Genomic DNA, 26,639 nt, shown 5'->3' with positions numbered 1-26,639 from the left:
AAAAAGGGTGAAAATAACAGGAAGATTACAAGTATTGACATATATATAAGTAACTACAAAGCCTCAAATTCATGACAAAAATGTTAGCAGAATTTAATGGAAGAGAACAGAACCAACAGTAATTCTTTTTTTTTTTTTTTTTGGAGAGGTTTTTGCTACAGGGCACATGTGCTTGCCAGACAAAGAGAGAGAGAGACAGAAAGTGAGAAATCACCCTCCCCCCCCCCAAGGGAGGATGGCACATTGCAATCCCTTCTCCTCCATTCTCCTCTTGGGATCTTGGGCACACACGCACATGTGCCTGGCATGAGTTTTAAGCAACCAGGTCCGGGATGTGAACCACAGTCAACTACATAGGAGTCCAGTGACATAGCCATTACGCTAACTGCTGGTCCCTCAATAGTAATTCTTAAAGATGTCAATATTTTACTTTCAATATTGATAGAACACCTGAGCAAAGATTAAAAACTTCACAGTAACATGGAATACTGCACACTCTCAACCTAAGTTGCGATACATGCAACATTCCACAAGACTTGCAGAATCCAAAGCACTCATATACCATTCTCTGGGATGGACTATGTGGTAAACCAGGAGTGGAAAACTATGGTGCATGGTCCAGCTCTAACCTGCCCTTTTTTTTTTTTTTTTTTTAGTTTGCTGTAGGGCGCATGCACTTGCCAAAGAGGGACAGAGAAAGACAAACAGAGAGAGGAAAAATGAGAAATTACTCCCCAGAGGGAATGGCCATATCATAAGCCCTTCTCTTCTATTCTCCTCTTGGAATTTTGGGCACATATGCACATGTGACTAGAGTGTTTTGGAAGCTGCCAGGTCTGGGACTCAAACCACTCAGCTAGCCATGTGGGATCCAACCTCTGTAACTTCCATGCCACCTGCTGGCCCACCTGCTATCCTTTTTTGTTGTTAAAAAAATTGTGAGGACCAGCAACACTGCAAAAAAAAAAAAAAAAAAAAGGCCCAATGGAAAGGACAAAAGGAGGAAAAAGGATTGTAGTATGTAGCAAGTGGCATGGTGGTTGGAGCACTGGATCCCACATGGCTGAATTTGCAGTTTATGTCCTCAATGAAAAACATGCGTGTGTGCGTGTGTGTGTGTGTGTGTGTGTATGTGTGTGTGTGTCTGTGTTTATGTGTGTGTCTCTCTCTGGTCAAATTAAAATAAATTAATGAATAAATGAAATTAAATAATCAATCCTAAAATTTTTTTAAAGGTTTTATTGAGGAGCTAGCAGGTGGTGTAGTGGTTGAGATTCTAGACTCCCACATGGTGAACCATGGTTCAAGTCCCAGACTTGGCAGCTTGCTTTCTCACTTTCCTTCTCTCTTTCTCTCCCCATGTCTCTCTCTGGTCAGATTAAAAAATAATAGTAAATGAAAAAACCTTAATAAATGTTAATAATTGTTTTCAAAAAGTTTTATTGAAATACGACCACATTTACTCATTCCTAATACCCGTGGTAGCTTTTGGTCTATAACACCAGAGTTAAATAGATGCAGCAGAGATCATGTGACTTGTAGAAAAATAACTTAATATCATTTACTATCTGCTGCTTTACATTTAAAAAATTGTAATTGCTAGAGGAGAACATAAAAAATGACTAGTAAATCTAAAAGGATGGGAATAACATAAAACATTTTTTTCTAATCTCAACAGGTTTAGAATTGGCCAACAGAAAGTAATCTGGAAAGTCATCAATGTTTGGAAATCTCTGTCTCTCCAGCAAGTGCACATGCCCTATGGCAAAAGCATTAAAAAATAAAATAGTTCTAAATAAAGCATAATTAAAAAAAAAAAAAGAGTGAGACCACCAGATGATGATTATGTTGCTGGACTCCCACGTAGTAAACCACAAACTGAGTCCCAGACCTGGTGGCTTAAAACTCACACCAGACATGTGTGAATGTGTACCCAAAATTTCAAGAGAAGAATGGAGGAGAAGGGATTGCCAGTGTGTCCATCCCCCTTGTGTGTGGGGGATGATTTCTTGCTATCTATCTCTGTCTCTCCAATGAGCGCATGTGCCTATAGCAAAAATCCCTCTTAAAGAAAAAAAAGAAAAAGAAAGAAAATTGGAAAATATTTTCAAGTGAATAAAAATTATTATATAAAAAAGTAGGTTGAGAAACTCTACCACTTGAATGCAAAATTTGATAGCCCCCAAAATCAAGACAGTATTTGTTGGGAAGACTCTCTCTCTCTCTCTCTCTCTCTCTCTCTCTCTCTCTCTCTGTGTGTGTGTGTGTGTGTGTGTGTGTGTGTGTATGTGTGTGTGTGTCTGTGTTTATGTGTGTGTCTCTCTCTGGTCAAATTAAAATAAATTAATGAATAAATGAAATTAAATAATCAATCCTAAAATTTTTTTAAAGGTTTTATTGAGGAGCTAGCAGGTGGTGTAGTGGTTGAGATTCTAGACTCCCACATGGTGAACCATGGTTCAAGTCCCAGACTTGGCAGCTTGCTTTCTCACTTTCCTTCTCTCTTTCTCTCCCCATGTCTCTCTCTGGTCAGATTAAAAAATAATAGTAAATGAAAAAACCTTAATAAATGTTAATAATTTTTTTCAAAAAGTTTTATTGAAATACGACCACATTTACTCATTCCTAATACCCGTGGTAGCTTTTGGTCTATAACACCAGAGTTAAATAGATGCAGCAGAGATCATGTGACTTGTAGAAAAATAACTTAATATCATTTACTATCTGCTGCTTTACATTTAAAAAATTGTAATTGCTAGAGGAGAACATAAAAAATGACTAGTAAATCTAAAAGGATGGGAATAACATAAAACATTTTTTTCTAATCTCAACAGGTTTAGAATTGGCCAACAGAAAGTAATCTGGAAAGTCATCAATGTTTGGAAATCTCTGTCTCTCCAGCAAGTGCACATGCCCTATGGCAAAAGCATTAAAAAATAAAATAGTTCTAAATAAAGCATAATTAAAAAAAAAAAAAGAGTGAGACCACCAGATGATGATTATGTTGCTGGACTCCCACGTAGTAAACCACAAACTGAGTCCCAGACCTGGTGGCTTAAAACTCACACCAGACATGTGTGAATGTGTACCCAAAATTTCAAGAGAAGAATGGAGGAGAAGGGATTGCCAGTGTGTCCATCCCCCTTGTGTGTGGGGGATGATTTCTTGCTATCTATCTCTGTCTCTCCAATGAGCGCATGTGCCTATAGCAAAAATCCCTCTTAAAGAAAAAAAAGAAAAAGAAAGAAAATTGGAAAATATTTTCAAGTGAATAAAAATTATTATATAAAAAAGTAGGTTGAGAAACTCTACCACTTGAATGCAAAATTTGATAGCCCCCAAAATCAAGACAGTATTTGTTGGGAAGAGGATAAGCGTGTATATCAATGTGTAAGAATTGAGACTCCAGAAACAAATTCTTACAATTATGATTAACTGATTCCAACCAAGGTTCCATGACAATTCGAGGGTTGAGGACTGAAACTAAACACCTTCCTTTGTTTTAAATTTTTCCTAGAGGCCCAAGGCAGTTACTACGATAACAGACTGCACTGGTCCAGCAGTTGTGAGATGCTCCCTTTGCCCTGACTCAGGTAGTCAAGTGAATGCATAGACAGGTCTTCTTATCTGTTAAAGGTAAGCTCAGATATTATTTCCTGCCATCTCTGAATCTTTTAAAGAAAAAAAAAAAAACTATGCTTTTATCTAGTTACTAACCTTGTAATTTCTAAACCCACCTATAACTGTAAGCCTCTTCTTCTAAATGTTCTCTTTTATGGGCCAGAACAATATAAAAACTCTGTATGTTGATTAACAGTTTTCTTGTACCTCCTGCTCTCAAAACTACATGAAAGAGCTGTTGTACCTAAGCTTCCCAGAACACTTTCTAATGGCTACCAGGATTGTGTTCACTGGTTATGGTCACTTATAATTTTGCTATAATTAAACTTTTAAAATATTTTATAAAGTTTGACTATTTCTTTTATTTATTTATTTACTTTTTTTTTTTTTTGAGAGGGATTTTTGCTATAGGGCACATGAGCTTGCTGGAGAGACAGAGACAGAAAGTGAGAAATCACACCCTCCCCAAGGGAGCTGACCACACCATAATCCTTTCTCTTCCATTCTCCTCTCAGGATTTTGGGCATGCATGCATGTATGCTGGAATGAGCTTTTTTTTTTTTGGGGGGGGGGGGTTTGCTATAGGGCGTGGGCCCTCTTCAGGGGTGGTTTGCTATAGGGCGTGTGCACTCTCAAGAAAGACACAGAGAGACAGAGAGCTAGAAAGCGAGAAATCACACCCCCAGGGGAATGGCCACACCACAATCCCTTCTCCTCTTGGGATCTTGGGCATGCACACACACACGCCTGGTGTGAGTTTAAGCCATCAGGTCTGGGAATCAAATCGCAGTCAACTATGTGGGAGTCCAATGACATAGCCATTATGCCAATAGCTGGTCCTTGGCATGAGGTTTTTAAGCTGCCAGGTCCAAAACTCCAACTGCAGTCAACTACATGGGAGTCCAGCAACATAACTATTATGCCATCTGCTGGTCCTAGAGTTTTGTTATTTCTTTAGACAGGGGAAAGAATATTCATTTCAAGAAATAGTACTAGAACAATTAGAGACCTATGTGCATAAAAATAAACTTAGACACTTTCCTTATAGACATTTTAAAAAAACTCAAAATATATCACAGACTTAAACACAAGAGCTAAAACTCTACTTTAAGAGAAAACATACAAGAAAATCCTCATGGCTTGATTTGAACAATGAGTTCTTTGATATGACACCAAAAGCACAAACCGGACAAAAAGGTAAATTAAACTTATGCAAAATGGAAGTATAAAAGTCTACATTTCCAAAAGCACCAACCAATAAATGGAAAGACAACCATAAACTTAAAGAAAATATTTCCAAATCCTACACCCAACAAAGAACTGGCATCCAGAATATAAGAATATCTAGTGTAGAAGAACTCTTATAACTCAAATGTAGGAAGATAAAAACACAAATAAAAATGGGGATTCTTACAAATCTAAATATACTCTTTCTATGCCACACAGTCCAGCAATCATGCACCCTTATATTTACCCAAAGGAGTTGAAAGTATATCCATGCAAAAGCCTGCACGCGAGTATTTATAGCAGCCTTATTCATATTTGCCAAAACTTGGAAGCAACTAAGCAATCCTTTAGTAGGTAAATTAATAAATAAATTCTAATACACCCAGACAACGGAACATTACTCACTGTTAAAGTGAAATGAGCTGGGGATCAGCAGCAGGCATAATTGCTATGTTGCTGGACTCCCATGTAGTTGACTGTGGTTCGTGTCCTGGACCCGGTGGCTTAAACTCATACCAGGTGTGTGTGCATGCATGCCCAAGATCTCAAGAGGAGAATGGAGGCGAAGGGATTGTGGTGTGGCCATTTCCCCTGAGAGGTGATTTCTCGCTTTCTGTCTCTGTCTCTCTCTGTCTTTCTGGCAAGCATATATGCCCTATAGCAAAAATCTCTGCACCCCCCCCAAAAAAAAAAGTGAAATGAGCAATGAAGCCATAAGAAGACATGTAGTGGGGCCAATAGGTGGCATGGTAGTCAAGGGGCTAAGCTCATATATGGCTGGCCATGATTCGAGTCCCAGACCTAGCAGCTTGAAAATCATGCCAGATGTGTATGTGTACCTAACACCCTAAGAGAAAGGACAAAAAGGGATTGCAGCATGGCCTTCCCCCTTGGAGGATGATTTCCTCCCTCTGTCTCTCTTACCTTCTCATCTGTCCTATGGTAAAAACCTAAACAAACAAACAAACAAAATACATGAAGGAAACTAAGTAAAAGAAGCTGATCTCAGGCTGGCCCCATAACCTAGTGGTTAAGGGAGCCGGATCTCACATGGCTGACCACAGTTTGAATCCCAGTTCTTGTACCTTGAAAAACATGCTGGGTACAAGTGTGTGCATGCCCAGAATCCTAACAGGACAGAGGAAGGGAAAAGGGAGTGCAGTGTTACCATGCTCCACTGGGGAGTGTTTTCTCACTCTCTCTTTCTCTGTCTCTATGAGTACACATGCCCTCTGTCATTAAAAAAGAAAGAGAAAGAAACCAATCTCAAAAGACTACATATTGTAGAATTTCAACTATACATTCTGAGGTGAAAAATTATGGAGACAGTGGGGACCAGCAGTTGGCATAATGACTGTGTCGCTGGACTCCCACATAGTCAACCGTGGTTCGAGTCCCTGACCTGGTGGCTTAAACTCACGCCGGGCACGTGTGTGTGCGTGCCCAAGATCCCAAGAGGAGAACGGAGGAGAAGGGATTGTGGCATGGCCATCCCCCATGGGAGGTGATTTCTCACTTTCTGTCTCTCTGTCTCTCTCTGTCTGGCGAGTGCATGCGCCCTATAGCAAAAACCTCTCCCCCCCAAAAAAATGGGGGATGGTGAAAATGTCTTGTGTTGCCAGTGTTAAGTAGGACAGGAGAATGAATAGGTGAATTGCATTATAGACTACTCAACTCCTAAGAATCTACTTAAGAAAAATAAAAAAAAAATGATCATACATACAAAGACATATATATGACTGTTCATAGCATGTTATTCATAATAGAACAACACTAGAAATAATCTGACTGTTCATTGTTGTTCAGTGAGTAGATAAACAAAAGCTAGCCAATGGAATACTGTTCAGCCATGAAAAGGCATGAAGGACTGATACATGCTACCACATGGATGAACTTCAAAAACATTACGAAAAATGAAAAAGTCAGGTATATATTATATAATCCCATTAATAAAAAATACCCATAAAAGCACATGTATAGAGAAAGAAAGCAAATCAATGGTATCCTAGGTTTGGGATTTTTAAATGAGAGATGAGATGATAAAATCTTAGATCTCTAGTAGTTCCTGACATTTTGCACACAGCATATTATATTTACGCATACACAGAAAACAAACCTAAATGTTAAAGTCTAATTGCCACTATATCTTCAGGATTTTTATTTTTAATTTGCCAGAGGGTTTGTGTGCTCACTGAAGAGAGACATAGAAAAGAAGCAGAAAGGAGAGAAAGCACCCCCCATGGGCTTGGTCATGCTGCGGACTCTTCTCCCCATTCCTCCCTGCCCTTTTAGGATTTGGGGCATGCATGTACATATGCTCTGAATGTTTTTCAAGCCACTAGGTCTAGGACTCAAAGCATGTAGTTGGCCATATGGGATCTTGCTCTCTTAACCACCAGGCCATAGGCTGGATTTGTCAGGATTTTTATTACCCAAGTCATATCACTCACATCTATGAACTGGTTTATGAATGTGCATTTGTATTGCTGTGTGGTCTAGAACAGGATATCATAAAGTCAAAAAGAGGACAATGGTTTTGAAGTCTAGTTATAAAATTAACTCTGTGGTGAAGAAAATATTAGACCTGAATCAGTAACCTGTTAAGTTTCATCTCAGCTAATTCCACCTGCTGAGATAAGAGGTCTTGGATGTAAAAGAGGTGAAAGATCCTTTGGAACAAGCTGAGTGGGGACATCCAGCATTGACCATAGCACAGCAGCAGTGGACTAGGCAGGGTCACATATGCTGGGTTCAAGTCCTAGCTCTGCACCTGCTTGCTGGGTCATCATGGTTTTATTTCATCTCTTTGCTCAGTGTCCTAATCTACACAAAATGTTGGTGTGATCCCACGCCTGGCCCTGGACGATGGCTCTCAGCCTTGCTCAGATATTGGCCACAGGACGGGGTGTGGCTCACCTGTGGGAGGTGAGCACAGCAGCACAGCCTTCCTCAACCTCCTTCGTTATTGTTTTCCAGAGGTAGCGCTTAGAGCATGGATCCATCCCTGAGCTGGGCTCATCCTAAAGGAAAGAAAACACAACGTGATGTATTATTATGAAAGATATTTGCTCTTTGCCCTGTTTTCTGGCTATGAAGCCTAAAATCCTTCACAGCTTAAGTGTTTACTTCACATTAATGAGCTGACTGATGGCTAGCAGTCCCTATGGGGTCCCCAGCAGGGGGACTATTTACCTGAAAGACTACATCAGGATTAAGGTCTGAGATTTTTGGTCCTCTCCTCACTCTAACTTCCAGAGAGGTGAGAGGAGCTGAAGGTTAAGTTGGTCACAAATGGCCAATGATTTAATCGATAGTGCCTATGTAATGAAATCTCCAGAAAACCCAAAACGGCAGGGTTCAGAGAGCTTCTGGTAGTCCCGGAGGCTCCATGCATCTTCCCCATCCCTTGCACTATCCATCTGTTCATTTGGTATTCTTCAGCACCTTCTGTAAGTCTCTTATAATAAGCCAGTAGACATAAATTAGTGTCACCCTGGTTCTATGAGCCACTTTCACAAATTAATTGAACTCAAGGTGGGGTTCAATTGAACCCCAGTTTATAGCCAGTGGGTCAGAAGCACAATAAAACAACTGGGGGCTTGGGATGAAATCTGAAGTGAGGTCTCTTGGAGATTGAGCCCTTACCAGTGGGGCTAACACCATCTCCAGAGACACAGCATCAGGAATGAACTGAACTGTGACCAGCAGTTGGCATAATGGCTATGTTGCTGGACTCCTATGTTGTCGATCATGGTTTGAGTCCCATGCCCAGTGGCTTAAACTAACGCCGGGTGCATGTGTGTGCGTGCCCAAGATCCTGAGAGGAGAATGAAGGAGAAGGGATTGCGGTGTGGCCATCCCCCCTGGGGGGTAATTTCTCACCTTCTGTCTCTCTGTCTCTGTTTCTGTCTTTCTGGTGAGCACATGTGCCCTATAGCAAAAACCTATCCAAAAAAAAAAAAAAAAAGAACTGAACTGAACTATGGGACACCAGCTGGTAGCCACTGCAAAACTAACTGGCTGTTTGGTGTCTGGGGAAAAACCTCCACACGTCTGATCACTGAAGACTTCTATTTTGGTTTATGAGTGAGCATACAGGAGAAACTGAGTTTAGAACTTTCCTCAATATTCTTATATTGGGTGACAGTGGAAAAAAGCATATGGTGTGACCAGCCCTATTAGGAGATACAAGGATGCTTTCTCTCTCTGTGTCTTATGCACACAGGCACTCTGGTATGAAAATAGAAATACAACAGAACATGTTGGGAGAAATGCGGTGGAAAGAAAACTCTTGTACATTATTGGCATAAATTTAAACTGCTACAGCTTTATGATAAATAGTTTAGAGTTCCCTCATAAAATTAAAACTGCTGGGACCAACAAGTAGCACATTGGGTAAGGTGCGGGACTCCCACATGGCCGACCGTGAAAGGCAGATTGAAAATCACACCAGGTACACGTGTGTGTATACCCCAAATCCTGAGAAGGGAATAGAAGAGAAGGAATTGCAGCATGGCCACTTCCCTTTGGGGTATAATTTCTTATTTTCACTCTGTCTGTCTGTCTTTGACAAGTGCATGTGCCCTATGACAAAAGAAAAAACTAAGGAGAAATAAAGTGATTTTGTTAGAGTATGGGTGCTCACCAGAGAAAGAAAGAGAGAAACAGTGAGAGAGGAAGTGAGAAATTACTTCCCAGGTGGGATAATCACTATTCTCCTCCTGGGATTTTGGCATACACACACATATGCCCAGCATAATTTTCAAGCCACCAAGTCTAGGACTTGAACCATGGTTGGCCATGTGAGAGTCCAGTACCTTAACCACAATGCCACCTGCTATTCCCCATTAAAAATAATAATAAAATAATAATAATATGGGCCAGCAGATGGCATAATGATTATGTCACTGAACTCCCACATAATTGACAATGGTTCAAGCCCTGGACCTGTGGACTTAAAATTCATGCTAGGCATGTGTGAGTGCATGCCCGAAGTCCCAAGAAGAGAATGGAGAAGAGGGGACTGTGGTGTGGCCATCGCCCCAGAGGGTTATTTCTCACTTTTTGTCTCTCTGTTTCTCTCTCTTTTTGGCAAGCACACGTGCCCTATAGCAAAAATCTCTCTAAACAATAATAACAATAACAATTATAAATGCTACATAAATCATATGATCTAGCAGTCTCACTTCTGGGAATATATGCAAATGAAATAAAATCAATACCCTGAAGAGGTACCTGTACTATCATGTTCATCACAGCATCATTCGCATTTATGAAAATGTGGACATAATCTGAATGTTCCATGACAGATAAATTAACTAGGGGGAAAAAAGCTGGCATGTGAATACACAGGGCAACTGGACCAACATGCAAAAGGTCCTGTTTTCATGTCTTGGGACCTCCCTGAGCACATCGGGCACATTTATCCATGCCTATGATCCTGGTTATCTGAAACTGGAGTGTATGGCAGCATGGGGATCCTATGGGACATGCCTCTCTCTTTCTTTTTCCCAGAAGTAAAGAATAAACTTTAATAGATGTGACCCTTGAACATGTACTTTTATACCACACCCATATATACATACACATATGAGTGTGTGTGAGTGTGTGTGTGTTATATATAATATAGAATTCTATTCAGTCTTAAAAAAGAAAGGCAATCTGCCAATTTCTGGGGGGAAAGCCACATAGGGATACATCTTTATATCAGCTTACTTTCTCTTTGCAGTCTGGCTAGGGATGCCAACTTTGTAAAGTACATTCTCAACCTCCATAAAATTTTGGAATAATATCCACAAGAAAGGGATACGATAGCAGAAAAAGGTTTCATTTATCTAGTGAGATCAAATAAACTGAAAGTTCTTGGAAGCTAAAGAGTTCCCTTTTAATAAATACTGAAACACTTATCATTTGAACCACTTTTGAGAAAAATCTTGCCAAAGCATATCATGCCTGTCTGTGCTTTTTGCAGTCACGGAGTACTAAATGCATTTTTCTGAAGAGCCTTAGGGTCATCAACCTCTCCAAAGAAAGATAGCAAGTGAGAAGAAAACAAGAGGCACTGAGCAGGAAAACAAACACCTGGTCTCTCTGAAAATCAAGCGAAACATATGCTAGTTATAAAAATGCGTTAAATAAAAGGTGTGATCTTGCATTAGAGACTTCAGTGTGTAGTTTCCAATTCTCCTGGTGCCTACGTTGTGCTACTGAGAGGCACTTCCTGTCTCTCTGTAGAGAACTTCAAAGGCATCTCTCTAATCTGATGCTCTGAACACTCACCATCATTGTGGTCACTAACGACCAGGATGGGTTTGCCATGTACTGAACACTGGGCTATGTGCTTAACATGAACTGTCTCATTTACCACTAGCAATAGCTTCATGAAGTAGACTATTTTGAGGACTATTTTCAGATGAGGAGCAGGCATTGAATGTAGGGTCACATGCTGGGCAGCTGCAGAAGCAGAGTGTGAACCTGGTCAATTAGACTGCAGAATCCCCATCTTGATCACTATGCCAGAGTCCTTGGCATCCCAAGGAAAGGACAAATAAAACAAGAGGAATGTTAGAGTCCACGGTGAGCCAGAAGCACAGTCCCAGAGCAGAGGCCCCTTCGTCCAACCAAATGAATGAACTGTGAGCGGCTGAGCATGGGGAAGGTATGACGAAGGTAAAGAATGCCTCAGTCTTGTTCACTCTTCAGCACAGCACGCCTGATCATGAAAGGAAAGTATAATCTGAAAACTACAGAGTTGTGCAAATGTTAGTTTGTGATCTGTTTCCAGAATACGAAATTATGCAATAGTACATGAGTTTGCAACTTACAAAAGCGAACTTCAAGCAAGTGAAAGGCAAGTTTTGAGAAGACAAGCAGTAGATGACGGAACCATATTCTAACACAGGTCTTCTGAGTCCTTATTAATTCCCCCATGAAAATGCTGTTTTCATTTGATGAGTAAGAACAGAAAAAAAGTAAATAATCTACATTATTTGCCATACTTTTGACACCCCTGAGACCTTTTATAAGGGCAAAGCTGTGGGGTGTACTCAAGTGATGGCAATCCAATTTATGGCACAAGAGCAGTAACTTGTATTTACAATTATAGCTATTTAAAAAAAAAATTGTCAGAGGGTGTGTGCACTCCCTGAAAAGAGACAGAATGTAAGAAATCACACCCTATGGGGGATATTTATGCCACAATTCTTTCTCCTCCATTTCTCCCTCCTGTTGGGATTTTGGGTACACACACACACACACACACACACACACACACTTACACATCGCCAGGGTGTTTCTCAAGCCAGGTCTAGAATTCAAATTGTACAGTTAGCCATGTGGGATTCAGCTACATCAATTTCAGCTGTTTTTTAAATGCCTGATAGTTGGCTTTATTTTTTGACAATTATCAATTAATGCTTTGATCCAGCCATACTGAGTTACTTTCAATCCAGGTAGGCCACAGATTACCTGTCTCAAGGCCATTGCACATAAGCTACTCTTTTGCTGTAATTAACTTCCCTGCTTTTCCCGTCAATTTCATCCTGCACGCCAGACACCCACCCTTAGGATTTGCTGTATTGGGTGTCATTACAGCTCTGACAAACATACTCAGGTTGAGCAACCCTAATCTGAAAATCCAAACTCTAAAATGTTCCAAAATCCAAGCCATTTTGAACACCAACCTTATACGAGAAGTAAAAATTTTCACATGATCTCATAATATAATCAAAACACTTCAATTAAAAAATATCATATTAAGAACCTTTAGGCAATATATAAAAGGTCTGTAGGAAATACAAACAATGGGACCAGCAGTTGGCGTAAGGGCTATGTTGCTGGACTCCCACGTAGTCGACTACGGTTCAAGTCCTCGACCCAGTGGCTTAAATTCACTCTGAGCGCATGTGCATGCATGCCCAAGGTGCCAAGAGGAGAATGGAAGAGAAGGGATTGCAACATGACCATTCACACCCCTGGGGGGTGTGATTTCTCGCTTTCTGTCTGCCTCTCTCTCTCTCTCTCTCTCTCTCTCTGTCTTTCTGGCGAACACATTCACCTTATAGCAAACACCTCTCCAAAAATAAATAAATAAATAAAAAACAAAAACAAAACAAGGATTTTATGTTTAGACCTAGGTTCCATCCTCAAGTATCTCATCATGTATATGAAAACACTTTAAAATTTTTAAAAATTGGGAACCAGCAGTTAGTGTAATGGCTATGTCGCTGGACTCCCACGTAGTCGACCGCGGTTCGTGTCCCGAACCCGGTGGCTTAAAACTCACGCCGGGCGCGTGTGCGTGCGTGCCCAAGATCCCGAGAGGAGAATGGAGGAGAAGGGATTGCGGCGTAACCATCCCCCCTGGGGGGTGATTTCTCGCTTTCTGTCTCTATGTCTCTCTCTGTCTGTCTGGCGAGCGCACGTGCCCTACAGTGAAAATCTCTCCAAAAAAAAAAAATTTTTTTTAATTCAAAATAACTTTGATTCCAAGCATTTTAGATAAGGGATACTCAACACATATCTGCTAATAGAAAAGAACTTAAAATGATATGCTATAGGGAAACCACATAGTGGTCGTTAGATTATAGGTGAATTCTAATATTCTTTTAAAATACCCTTTTGATGATAAAATTTTATTTAATTTTCAATTTGATAAATCTAAATGAATCTATTTTTAAAAGTTTCATTTCTGTAAAACTCAATGATATTTTACATCCTGTTTATGAAATGTTATATCAGAGCAAAAGTTTAGTAGCTCATAGAACCCACATAACAACTGCTGACCTTACTCCCTGGAAGAACTCTGATAGGTTAAAATAAGCTCACAAGAACACATGCGATGTACATCTTATTTCAAGACATTAGACTGTGAGTGAAATTTCTGCTACTCACCAGTAAAAGGATATCAGGCTTCCCCACCAGGGCCAGGGCTGTGGAGAGTTTCCGCTTAGTCCCCCCACTGTACGTGGTCACAAGTTTGTCTGCATGGGCTTCCAGGTGTAAGCGCCTCACAAGGTCTCTGGCAACCTGGAGAGGAAAACCGCCCGTGAGTTCACCTCCATTCACTGAAGTGCCCACCAGACACCTGAGTCTCAGCTGTGACCCTTGCTCCTTCCACACCTCACATATCCAGCCAAGTACAGATTCCTGACTTAAACTTTGACTTAGTGATGGTACAAGAGTGATATGTATTCAGTAGAAACCACACTTCAGATTTTGAATTTTGATAGACAATTCCTTATAAGTTTATTATAAAATCAGCTTTGTGCTAGACGATTTATCTAGATGTAGACTAAAGTAAGTGTTCTGAGCGTGATTCAGGGAGGCTGGGCTAAGCTATATATCATGCTCCATAGGTTAAGTGTAGTGTACACATTTTCAACTTATGATGTTTCCCTCTTAGGACGGGCTTATTGAGATATTACACCAGCGTAAGTCAAGGAGCATCAGTACATCTCCTAGAACATCTCCCTTCATGATAAAGGGAGTAGTTGAGAGCAAACGGGTGGGAGTTTCTGTGCCAGGAGACATCTAAGTGTGATCAGAATGCTCAAGTCTGCAGCTCAAGGTAGCAGGATGGGGAAAATAGGTACAGACTCAAAACTGGGCCCGGAATAATATCTAGATTAAGACAGCTGAGAAAAGTGAGCCAATAAGAAGATAGTGAAGAAATGGGGGGTCAGGGAGGAGGGAATGGAAAAATAAATGATTAACAGACACAAAAATGTAAACAAGGCAAATGCATGTAAACAAGGCAATAGGAAAAAATCATAAATAATTTTTTTTATAAAAAGAAGAAACTGAATAAGAATGGAAACAAGAGAAAGAGGGACCCAAGAGCATAATAAACATTGCACAAAGCCTGATCTTTTCAAATAAGCAAACAGGAATAGTGATGAGTCTAGAAAAAAATGACAAATTGGGGAAATATAATAATTTTGATGATTAAAAACATTACAATAAAGGAAAGAAAACATAATATGTTTGTGTATTGGAAATAAATTTTTATCTACTCTCTTATTTAAAAACTAGTAATACATTAAAAAAAATCTGGAAAATGGTAATGAAATTTTTTAAATAAGAAAGGCCCCTAATTCTGTAGAAATGCACCTCAGGATGATAAGGAAAGTTTTATTTATTTATTTTTTTTGTTTTATTTTTGGAGAGATTTTCACTGTAGGGCGCGTGCACTCGCCAGACAGACAGAGAGAGACAGAGAGACAGAAAGCGAGAAATCACCCCCCAGGGGGGATGGTCACGCCACAATCCCTTCTCCTCCATTCTCCTCTCGGGATCTTGGGCACGCACGCACACGCGCCCGGCGTGAGTTTTAAGCCACCGGGTCCGGGACACGAACCGCAGTCGACTACATGGGAGTCCAGCGACATAGCCATTACGCTAACTGCTGGTTCCCAAGGATGATAAGGAAAGTTTTGAACACACTCGCCAAGCTATTATTACTCATTTTTATGAATCCAGGAATCCTATGCCTTGTGTTCCCAGTGTCACAAAAGATTAAATGCTGCAGCCTGCAAGTCTTGGATTGGTTAACTACAGGAAAGACCCCGAATATACAGGAACAAATGTATCAGTTTGATCTATTGCCTTCTGAATGTCATGTTTTCAGAAAAATAACTGAAAATGGCCTAATAAGTATTTTGTTGAAGTCTCTCTGCACTCAGCACCACTGTCAAAATACTGGCAAACAAAATGCCTTAGCAATTATGGCTGACAAAATACTTTCCACTCTCCCAAATGTCAGGAGTTTACAGGGTCTTTCTCTAGTATTTGATATTTTTGTACCATTAAAGCTCTAGAAATTGTATGTACTTAAGGCAAGAGATTGGGATTCTCTCAGTTTTATATCCCCAGCGCTTAATTATGTTTGGCTGCTTGGCACAGAGAAGAATGTTTATATCATTGAGTCAAATTAAACTGCTCAGAATTCACAGACATGTCTGTTGGATTCCAAAGTCAAAATTTTTACACCAGTACACAGGATGACCACCTCAAAATTTTCCTTGTCATTGAAGATCAGAATGAGTAGCTAAGTAGGAAGAAGGAGCCAAAGAGTTCAGATGGAAAGCTTTTTTTTTTTTTTTTTTTAAATGGGAAAAGTTTTTTTTTTTTTTTTTTTTTTTTAATTTCCTGTAGGGCACACACACTAGCCAGAAAGAGACAGAGAGAGAGGAAAAGTGAGACATAATCATTGCCCCTGTCCCCCACCATGGCCAGGCCATGCTTCAATCTCTTCTCCATTCCCCTCTCAGAATTTTTTTGGGTGCACACACATGTGCCTGGTGTGTTTATTGAGCTGCTGGATTTAGGACTCAACCGTGTAGTCAGCCATGTGGGACCCAGTGCCTTAACTTTCATACCACCTGATGGCCAACTTTTCATTTTTTAAAGTTTATTTATTTTATTTATTTTTTTAGTTGATTTTTTTTTTTTTTTGAGAGAGAGAGAGAGATTTTTGCTATAGGGTGTGTGCGCTTACCAGAAAGACAGAGAGAGACAGAGAGACGGAAAGTGAGAAATCACCCCTCAGGGAGGATGGTCATGCCACAATCCCTTCTCCATTCTCCTCCCGGGATTTTGGGCATGCACACATGTGCACCTGGTGTGAGTTTAAGTCACCAGGTTCAGGACTCGAACTACATGGGAGTCCAGAGACATAGCCATTACATTATCTGCTGGTCCCTATTTTATGTCTTTTATGAGAAAAGGGTTAAGAGAGAGAATGAGAAAGAGGTATCTTTTTTTTTTTTTTTGGAGAGGTTTTCACTATAGGGCATGTGTGCTTGCCAGACAGACAAAGAGAGACATAGAGACAGAAAGCGAGAAATCACCCCCCAGGGGGGATGGTCACACTGCAATCCCTTCTCCTTTGTTCTCCTCTCAGGATCTTGGGCACGCACGCACGCCTGGCATGAGTTTTAAGCCACCGGGTCCGGGACGCGAACTGTGGTTGACTACGTGGGAGTCCAGCGACATAGCCATTACGCTAATTGCTGGTTCCCAAGAAAGAGGTATCTTTAACAAGTTCTCATCAAGCCGCAATCCCCTCTCTTATATCTCTTAGCTAGTCAGGATCTTAGGTATAGGTGCTGTGTTTTAGGTCAACTTCGGATCTGAACCTGAGGTAGCCATGTGGCTTCCAGAACTGCAGCACAGTATACTACTGCCTGTACCTAAGTGTCTGGGCTGCAAGGGTCTCTCTTTAGATCTTCCCTCTGAAGATCACCTTCTTGTCTCTTTTGTTCCTATAACTTCTACTTCCTTCTAGCAAAACCGCGAATGGAAGAAAACTTCAAGATAAAAGTCACATCTAGAGACTAGATAATGAGAAACCAGATACAGTCTGGGTTTTTCCTGGTAGGGATTTTCAGATTTTAACCAAAATAGAAATGGGGAGAGTGATGCAGTGGTACACAGATATGACCAGAAACCTGGGAACAAGGTCATCTGTGGGTCTATGAGGCAGGTGGAGCTTAGCACAGGGCTCAGGCTCTGTGGGTCTGAAGAAGGGAGGAGACGGGGCCTAGAGGCTGCATTAGGAGGACCCACTCAGCAGGTACAAGGGTGTCCCAGAATCTCAGAGGACACAGAAACAGCTGCTCAAATCACAGGGAAAATAACAACAGCCTAGAAAAAAGAACCCACGTTAGCAGACAGGCAGAAGAAACCACCTACCATATCTAGGAGGACTGGAGGTATTGGGGTCAGGTACACACCTGAGACCCAGCTCCAGAGCAAGGGACAGTCACACAATAAGAAAAGCTTCATGTCAAGTGAATCACTTGCTAACCCCACAAAATGTCCACTTCTTCAGCCACTCCAGAGCCAGGAAAATTAAGACTAAGCTCTTAGAAATTCCACTAGAAACTCTGTTTTTACTTCTAGCAACCTGCATTAATTACTAAGTGTCAGAGCGATATCCCAACCAAGAACATATACTCTAACGCTGTTTTATTGGGTTTCAGAATAAACCCTGCTACATACTAACCACATGACTTGGCTGAGTTAGTTGACCTTGCTATGCCTCCATACTCCCATTTGTAACATGACAATAAGCACCTTCTCTCTTTCATGAAGTTGCTGTAAATACTTAGAATAATTCTCCACAGAATAAGTACTAAAATGAGGCCCAGCCACAGTGGTGCAGGTGGTAGAAGGTTATTGAGCTGTGCTGAAGCCACATGGAAGGCCCAGGGTCGTCGGGTCCTGCGTCCATCTGAACATGAGCCTATGAGCCTGGCTGGCTGGGAGGATGGAGGAAGAATCATGCTGTGGAGAGGCCCTATCAGTGAAACTGTTACTCTCTCTCAATAAACACCATAAACTTTAAAAAATATATACCGAATAGTTGCTGAGATGATCATTTTGTAGTAGTATTATTACTTTGAGAGAGATTTTTGCTAGAAGGTGTGTGTGCTTGCAGGAGAGATGGAGAGAGACAGAAAGTGAGAAATCACAATGGCCATGCTACAATCCCTTCTCCTCCATTCTCATCCTGGAACTTTGGGCATGCACACACACAAGCCTGAAGTGAGTTTCAAGGCACTGACCCTGACACTCGAACTGTAGTTGGCCACATGGGAGGCCAGCACCTTAATCACTATGCCACCTGCTGACCCCATTTTTCTATTATTTTAAATTAATTCCTTCCAGTCACCCTGTCATCAGCACCTCAGGATAGATGATATGCCTGTTCTACATTATAAATATTTCCAAAATGTAGAGGAGAGGGAGATACACCAGACAGGGATCCAACTCCCTCAGGAATAGACGGAAAAGTATTCTGGCATATTAGAAATCTCTGTCGGAGCAAGTTCCTGTGCTGTCTGCAAAATCAGTTGCAGTTGTATTGAAGAAAGGAAGACATTGCTAACTGGCAACTATTAGAGTAACTTTTCTCAGTGCTGACATTCAGAAAAACAAGGCTGTAAAACAGCTGAGGATCAGAAGGCAGTCGCTGGGAAAGGCAGGAAGCGCCAAGTCACTGTATTAACAAGAGCCTTTCTATACGTGCATTTCCCCCGGAAAACAAAGTCCGGATCATAGCATTTGCCAAGCATCCGCCTCTTTAATCAAACCCTAACGAGGGGAAACTGACAAACAGGAACACCTATTAAAACCAGAGCCAACAATTAGCCTTGGATTCCAATCGTTGTTTAACTACCCTATTTCCTAAGGGGGAGTCAATTACCTTTGCTTTATTAATAAGGGAGGTGGGTAGGGTCCGGATTCCCTACAATGGTGTGGAGATATTCTGTTCTAGTTTCACGTAAAGTTCAGGACATAAATAAGGAATGAAGGCTGAAGCATTATAAAGACAGCACAGAGAATGAATTTTCATGGACCAGTGAAGACGATGGCTATTAGTTTTGTCTCATGTGAGTCCCCGGATGTTCATCTCCTGCAGAATGTAATTAAAAATGCATCACATAAGCCACTTGCTTCTACTTCTAGTTCAGAATCCATAAATTCAAGGAGCAGCCCAGACTCTCCATAATGAGGTGCAGAAAAGGTAAAAATGTGCCTTAAGCAACTGCCACTCTGGGGGTCCCTATTTGCAACATCCTCTGAGCTGTCAGTCAAGGCTGTCTGCTCTGCCTGGCTGACCACTGCTCATAGCAGGAGAAATGGCAGCTGTCTCTTGCCTTCATACTGTTTCATTTGTCTCTCCCCCACCTCACAGTGATGGGGTAGGGCTCCCGCAGTTTCTGCCATTCCTTCATTCTCCTGAGGCCACCTTAAAGGAACCCTTAGTCAGGAAGCTGTCAGCCCACTCACCAGGAAGTCATCTATTCAATGATCCCAAATTCCACACACATTCTGTCCCACTCCTCTGTAAACCCTGGGGATGAGGAGGGTTTGTTTCCGAATACAAAGTAATAGTCCAATAAATGGAAAAGCATTTGAGAAATAACAAAAGAAAGAGTAAGATAGAGTTATAAACAATGCTATTTATGCTTTAAGTCCCACCACAGGACTCCTCACACAGATACATTTTAAATACGTAATATAAATTTGACAAAACATATTTTATTATGTTCCCTTCTGTGTAGTCACATTGGAAAATATCTTCCAGATAAGCTTGTCTGAGTCTGCAGCTCCTTCGCCTCATAAGGTGTGAGAGCAGCCTTGACCAGGAAGTGGACACCACGCATTCCTCAATGGATCCCTTTTTGAGAAAACCCCGAGGACGCCTACCTCAGGTATGTCCTCCTTGGGAATCCCGCGTAGGCTGCAGTAATAATGAAGATGTTCCCAGCCAGTCAAGAGCTCATCCAGGGCATCTTGCTGTGGACAATAGCCAATGAGAACGCCAGCCTCACCAGCAGAACACAGATCCACGTAGGCGCTGCAGACAGAAGAGGTGCAGGTTGAGAACAGCTGACTTCCCCAGTGAAAATCAACCCATATTTAAAATGTAGCTCATCAGTAAGAAACCTGTTGCAGTTTGTTTAATGTCATTCATCCATGCACATAAATAGGTTCAATTATTGAGAAGTAAAAGGTACCACAATATGCCATCTCAAAACATGGCTCCTTGGCACATGGACTATTCAGCTAAAGGCAATTGAGAAGCAGACACAGGAAAAGCTCCTTACCTCTCTCAGACTGCCTAAAACGGTACCAGCTTCCCCACTTGAAAAGGAAATTTACATTGAGAAGAGGATTTCCGTTTATAAAGAAATTTTTGTACCAGGAAGAGACAACTCCCAGATAACTCTCCTCCCCTGAGAACACCCTCATGCATGCACCATGGCTCCGCCCACAACCCATCATTCCATAACTTGCCTCTCCTTTCCCTTAGCCTAAGATGTTGTTTAAGCTTCAAAAATCTGATTGGTTCTTTGAGTCTCATTTTTTGTGTGTGCATGAAACTCCTGAATAAATGTGCATAATTAATTTTTTCGTATTATTAATGTGTCTTTTGTCAGTTTAATTTTCAGGGCTCTCCCTGGAGTTAGGGTGGAGGTGGAAAAATTTGGCCGTCCCTATCGAGGCACAGAGAAGACTTGACTCTGAAATCAGAACTCTGAGTATTAATCATGGCAATTTCATGATTGTTTTGGGTGTTCCAGGTGGGAAAAAAAGATGTCATAGAGCTCAGTATTTGGCCTATGACATGTACTAAAAAAATGGCTATCATAATTATTATTTTTCCACCAAAACAATATGGCTGAACAATAAGTCAGTGACTAAACTATATTCTACTTCAGATCTTAAAAATTCATTGTTATTATAACAAGTACATTTACTCTTTCATTGACTATATGAGAAATAAGTAGAAAAAATATTGTGTTCTTAATGCAGCTATTTCTACCATTAAAATTTTATTATGTGTCTTTGCATGTAGCCATTTTACATGAAGGTAGAGTGTAGATCATACCATATTCTATCTAACTTAAAAACTAATTTTTAGATCTATTTGTAACATTAGTGCATTCAGAACATTAATACTCATCTCAGAAAATTGTAACTACTCAAATCTGACCACTTATATAATATGTTCACTATTTTCTTACTGACTTGTTTCCATGTTTTGTATTCTGGTTTTATTTTTACTATAGAGAATGTGTGGTTTTTTTTTTGGAGAGATTTTCACTGTAGGGCGCGTGCGCTCGCCAGACAGACAGAGAGAGACATAGAGACAGAAAGCGAGAAATCACCCCCCAGGGGGGATGGTCATGCCGCAATCCCTTCTCCTCCATTCTCCTCTCGGGATCTTGGGCACGCACGCACACGTGCCCAGCGTGAGTTTTAAGCCACCGGGTCCGGGACACAAACCGCGGTCGACTACGTGGAAGTCCAGCGACATAGCCATTACGCTAACTGCTGGTTCCCAAGAATGTGTGTTTGAGAGAGAAATAAATCACCCTTCTCCCCCAAGGGGGATGGCCACACTGCAATCCCTTCTCCATTCTCATTTCAGGATTTGGGGCACACACACCCGGTATGTTTCTCAAACCACTGGGTCCAGGACTCGAACAGTGCAGCTGGCTATGTGGGATCCAGCTAATTTAATATCCATGCCATCTGCTGGCTCAGTTTCCATGTATTTTTCCATAGATTATATTGTATTGACCATAAAGATTCCTGAGACCACTTCAGGAAAATAAAATATTTATTTTCTAAATGAGAAAAAATGTAAAGTCTTACTGAGAAATAGTGATTACTATAGCCTTTCTCAAAAAAAAAAAGGGATAGTAGAAAGAATTACTATTTTTAATTTCTATCCAATATACATATATAGAAACAAACAATTAGAAAAAAAAAAAAAACCCTGGGCTTTGTGTAAAATTCTAAGTTTTCAACTTCATTGTGTTTGCCCCTTCTAAATTTTATAAGTTATTCCCTCAAACTTAACTTATTTTCTAAATTTACTGTAGCCAAAGATTATGTCAGTCTATGCTATAGGAATTTTTTTGTTTGTTTGGTCACTCTCAGAAATATCGATGTATTCCAAGAGGTTTTGTTTTTTTTTTCCCATAGGGTGTTTGTGCTCACCAAAGAGAGACAGAGAGAGGGAAAGTGAGAAATCACCCCCCAAAGGTAATGGCCACACCACAATGCCTTTTCCTCCATTCTCTCAGGATTTTGGGTGTGCACATCCCCAGCATGATTCTCAAGTCACCAGATCTGGGATTTGACCTGTGGTGGCCATGTGGGAGTCCAGTGCCTTAATCACCACTCCATCTGCTGGCCCCTCCAGGAGTTTTAATAAGGTTACGTACATACACATATACACATACATGAATAGGTATAAATATGTATCTGTGTGTCTTTTTAAAAATCATTTTACCTGAAATATCAAAACTGAATTATTTTCATATATGAAAGGAACTTCTAAAGGTTCATAAAAAAGTAGAGCTAAAGAACAAGTTTATTTTAGCAAAAAAAAAAAAAACTTGAAATCTATGCAGTTTTCTCCACAAGCTTTTGAAGTCCCCCTGGAACCATAAAGTGATGGTATTAAGAAGCATACCTTTGCGATAGGGCCTGGGGGTAGCACCTCATGATGATGTAAGTGCCTTATAAAAGAGTCTCTATGGGGAGCTCCTTTGCCCTTTCATCTCTGCCATGGGAGGACACAGCAATCTGGCACCTCTGTGAAGCAGAGAGCCTTTGCCCCACGCTGAACTACTGGTCTACTGGTAGCTTATTCTTGGACATCCCAGCCTTCAGAACTTGAAAAACAAATTTCTATTGTTTATAAATTACCCAAAGGGAATTTTGTTATGGCAGCTTGTACAGATTCAGATGTTTTGTCTTTTTTTTTAGTTTGCTAAAGATAAAAACATTCCATGCCTTTTCATGGACTTCTAGCTCTCTTTGTTTTACTGCTGAATAATATTTCATTGTTTGGATGAACCAACACAGTGTGTTTATCCTTCACCAATGGAAGAACATCTTGATCATATCCAGGTTTGGGATATTATGAATTCAGTTGCTATAAACATTTGCGTGCAGATTTGTTTGTATGTGTTGATATACATTTCAACCCATGTGGGTAAGCATCTAGTACCAGAATTCCTGAATCAAATTAAAGATTGTTCCTACTTCATATGAAACTGCCAGACTATCTTCCAAAGTGGCTGTACCATTGTGTATTACCATCAGCAATGAAGGAGAGTTCCTGTTGTTCCATTATTTGTCAGCATTTGATTTCAGTGTATTGGCTATCAGTCATTCCACGAGGTGTATAGTGGTATCGCACTATTTTAAATTGCAATTTTCTGATGGCATGTGACATATGTTATGTCTCCAATGACATATGATCTTTTGGTATTTTTTGTTGTTATCTGTATGCCTTCTTGGGTGAGGTATCTATTCAGATATTTAGCCTTTTTCCCCCCTTTTTTAGCTTGCTATGGGTCATGTGCCCTCACCAGAGAGAGACAGAGAGAGAGAGAAAAAAAAAGGAAAAGTGAGAAATCATTCCCTAGGGGGATGGCTGGGTATAATCCCTTCTCTTTCATTCTCTTGTCAAGATTTTGGGCAGGCACCCTCAGACGCCTGGTATAATCCTTAAGCATCAGTTCTGGGACTGGAATGACAAATTTGGCCATTTGGGATACAGCCTCCTTAACCTCCATGCTACCTACTGGCCCCTTTTGCCCATTTTTAAGTTGCGCTGTTAATTTTATTATTCTTTAAGTTGAAGAGTTATTTTGTGTTAAATACAAGTCCTTCATCAGACATGTATTTTTCAAAGATTTTTCTCTGTGTCTGAGGCTTGATTTTTTGGTCTTTCAATAGTGTTTTTTATAGAGAAAAAATTTTTCATTTTAACGAAGTCAAGCTTATCATTGTTTCTTTGCATACTTTTTATGTTGCATTTAAAAAAATCACAAAATCCAAGATGACCTAGATTTTCTTCTGTTATTTTATAGTTTTATAACTTTTGCATTTTACAGTAATATCTTTCATCCACTTTTGAGTTATTTTTTGTGAAAGGTGAAAAGTGCTTATATATATATATATATGTGTGTGTGTATATATATATACACACACACACACACACACACATATATATATGTGTGTGTGTGTGTGTGTGTGTGTGTGTGTGTGTGTTTGCTATAGGGAACATGCATTGCCAGAGAGACAGAGAGATAGAAAGTGAGAAATCACCCCCCGGGGGAATGGCCACGCCACGATCCCTTCTCCTCCATTCTCCTCTTGGGATCTTGGGCACACATGCACATGCACCTGGCATGACTTTAAGCTACCAGGTATGGGACTCAAACCACGGTCGGCTACATGGGTGTTCAGCAACATAGCCATTATGCCAACTTCTGGTCCCAAAAGTGCTTATATTAACGTTTTTTTGCATGTAGAAAAATTGTTCCAGTCGGTACAATTGTTCTAGCATCATTTGTTAAAAAGATGATCAATCTTGGGTCAGCCCCAGAGCCTAGTGGTTAAGGGAATTGAATCCTACATGGTCAACCACAGTTCAAGTCCCAACTTCAGCATAAATACACGCCACACCAGTCCAGTTAAAGAAATTTGTCATATATGTTATCATCAATAGACAATCCTACGTTTCCGTCTCCCTTAAATGTCTGGCTTCTCTATTTTTCTCCTTGATTCCCTTCCTCTCAATTCCCCCACCTTCTACCCTTCTACCACACTGTCTCTAGTATCCACAACCATTCTCCATGCTTCTATATGCTCTAATCTTTCAGTTTCCACCATAAAATGTATATATTTAGTTTTATTCAGTAGGGACATACAATGCCTTTCTTTCATAGTCTGACTTGCTTCACTCAGCAAGTAAATATTTCATATTCATTCACTTTCTATCAAATGTCAGGGTCTTGTTCTTTATGGCTGAGTAGTATCCCATAATGTATATATGCCACAACTTTTCAATCTATTCATCAGTTCCTGGACATTTAGGTTGGTTCCATGTCTTAGCAATAATGAATAATGCAACAATAAACATGGATATTGCAAACACTTTTACAACTGAGCATTTTGCTACTCTTTGTGTAGATACACAGGAGTGGAATTCTTGGATAATGTGGTAGTTCCATTTATAGGTCTTTGAGGAACTGCCATATTGTTCCCCATAGTGTCTGTACTAATTTACATTCCCACCAACAGTGTAGGAGAATTCCCTCTTCACCATAGCCTAGCCAGCACTTATCATTGTTAATTTTTTTTTTTGATCTTAGCCATTCTGACTGGGGTTAGGTGGTATCTTATGGTGGTTTGGATTTGCATCTCCCTTTTAATAAAGGGTGTTGAGCATTTTTCATATACTTTTAGGCTGTTCTTATATCTTCCTCAGAGAGTTGTCTGTTCAGTTCATTTGCCCATCTTTTAATTGGCTTAATTCTTTTTTTTTTCAGGTAAGCCACCTGAGATCTTTGTATATGCTGGTTTTTACTCCCTTGACTGAGGCATAGTTTGTGAATATATTTTACCATTCCGAGCATTGCCAGTTCATTTTTCCTAATGTTTATTTAGCTGAGTAGAAGCTTTTTACCTGATATAATCCTATTTGCTAATGTTTGGGATTATTGCCTGTGCTTTAAGGGTCTTATTCAAGAAATCCTTGCCTTCTCTGATGTCTCCAAGAGTTTTACCTGCATTATTGAAGCCTTAGGTTTATACCTTTGATCCATTTTGAGTTGATTTTTATTAATGGTGAGAGATAGAGGCCCCATTTCATCTTACAACAGGAGAATATTGAGGTTTTCCCAGCACCATTTGCTAAAGAGATTTTCTTTTCCCCACTGGATTGACTGATGCCCTTTGTCGAAAATCAGTTGACTGTATATTTGGGGGTTTATTTCTGTGTTCTCTCTTCTGTTCCATTGGTTCACATGCCTGTTTTTGTGCCAATACTATCCTGTTTTGATTATCATAGCTTTGTAATGTATTTTGGGTCAGGGAGTGGGGTACATCCTACTCCATTCTTCTTGCATGGGACGGCTTTGGCAATATGGAATGTTTTATAATTTCACATTAATTCTGTGTGTTTTTTCCCTAAATCTGATCGTATCAATTGATTGATGCAAAAAAGTATTTGATTAAACACAACTGTTTTTTATGATTAAGACTCTCAGCAGAATCGGCACAGAAGAGATATTTCTCAACAGAATAAAAGCCGTCTATGAAAAATCCATAGTTAATATCATCCTGAAAAGGGAAAAAGCTGAAAGCTTTTCTACTAAAAACTGGAATAAGATAAGGCAGCTCAATTTCCCCACACCTTTTCAATATAGTACTGGAAGATCTAGTCAATGCAATTAGATGAGAAACTAAAA

At 40.3% G+C, this 26,639-nt stretch overlaps 1 protein-coding gene across 1 annotated transcript in view; it reads right to left on the bottom strand.

Moving 5' to 3' along the window:
- Positions 1 to 26,639, bottom strand: part of ABCA13 (ATP binding cassette subfamily A member 13) — a 500,786-nt gene that overhangs the window by 47,501 nt on the left and 426,646 nt on the right. Inside the window, 3 exon segments of the mRNA XM_014593022.1 lie at positions 7,765 to 7,868; positions 13,741 to 13,875; positions 20,065 to 20,215. Of these exon segments, the coding sequence (XP_014448508.1) occupies positions 7,765 to 7,868; positions 13,741 to 13,875; positions 20,065 to 20,215 (390 nt within the window).

The sequence above is a fragment of the Tupaia chinensis genome, unplaced genomic scaffold (genome assembly GCF_000334495.1).
Source record: "Tupaia chinensis unplaced genomic scaffold, TupChi_1.0 Scaffold139484_1, whole genome shotgun sequence".
In the NCBI taxonomy this organism is placed as follows: domain Eukaryota; kingdom Metazoa; phylum Chordata; class Mammalia; order Scandentia; family Tupaiidae; genus Tupaia; species Tupaia belangeri.
Note: the sequence above shows the minus strand (reverse complement) of the source record. Positions and strands in the feature narration are given on the sequence as shown.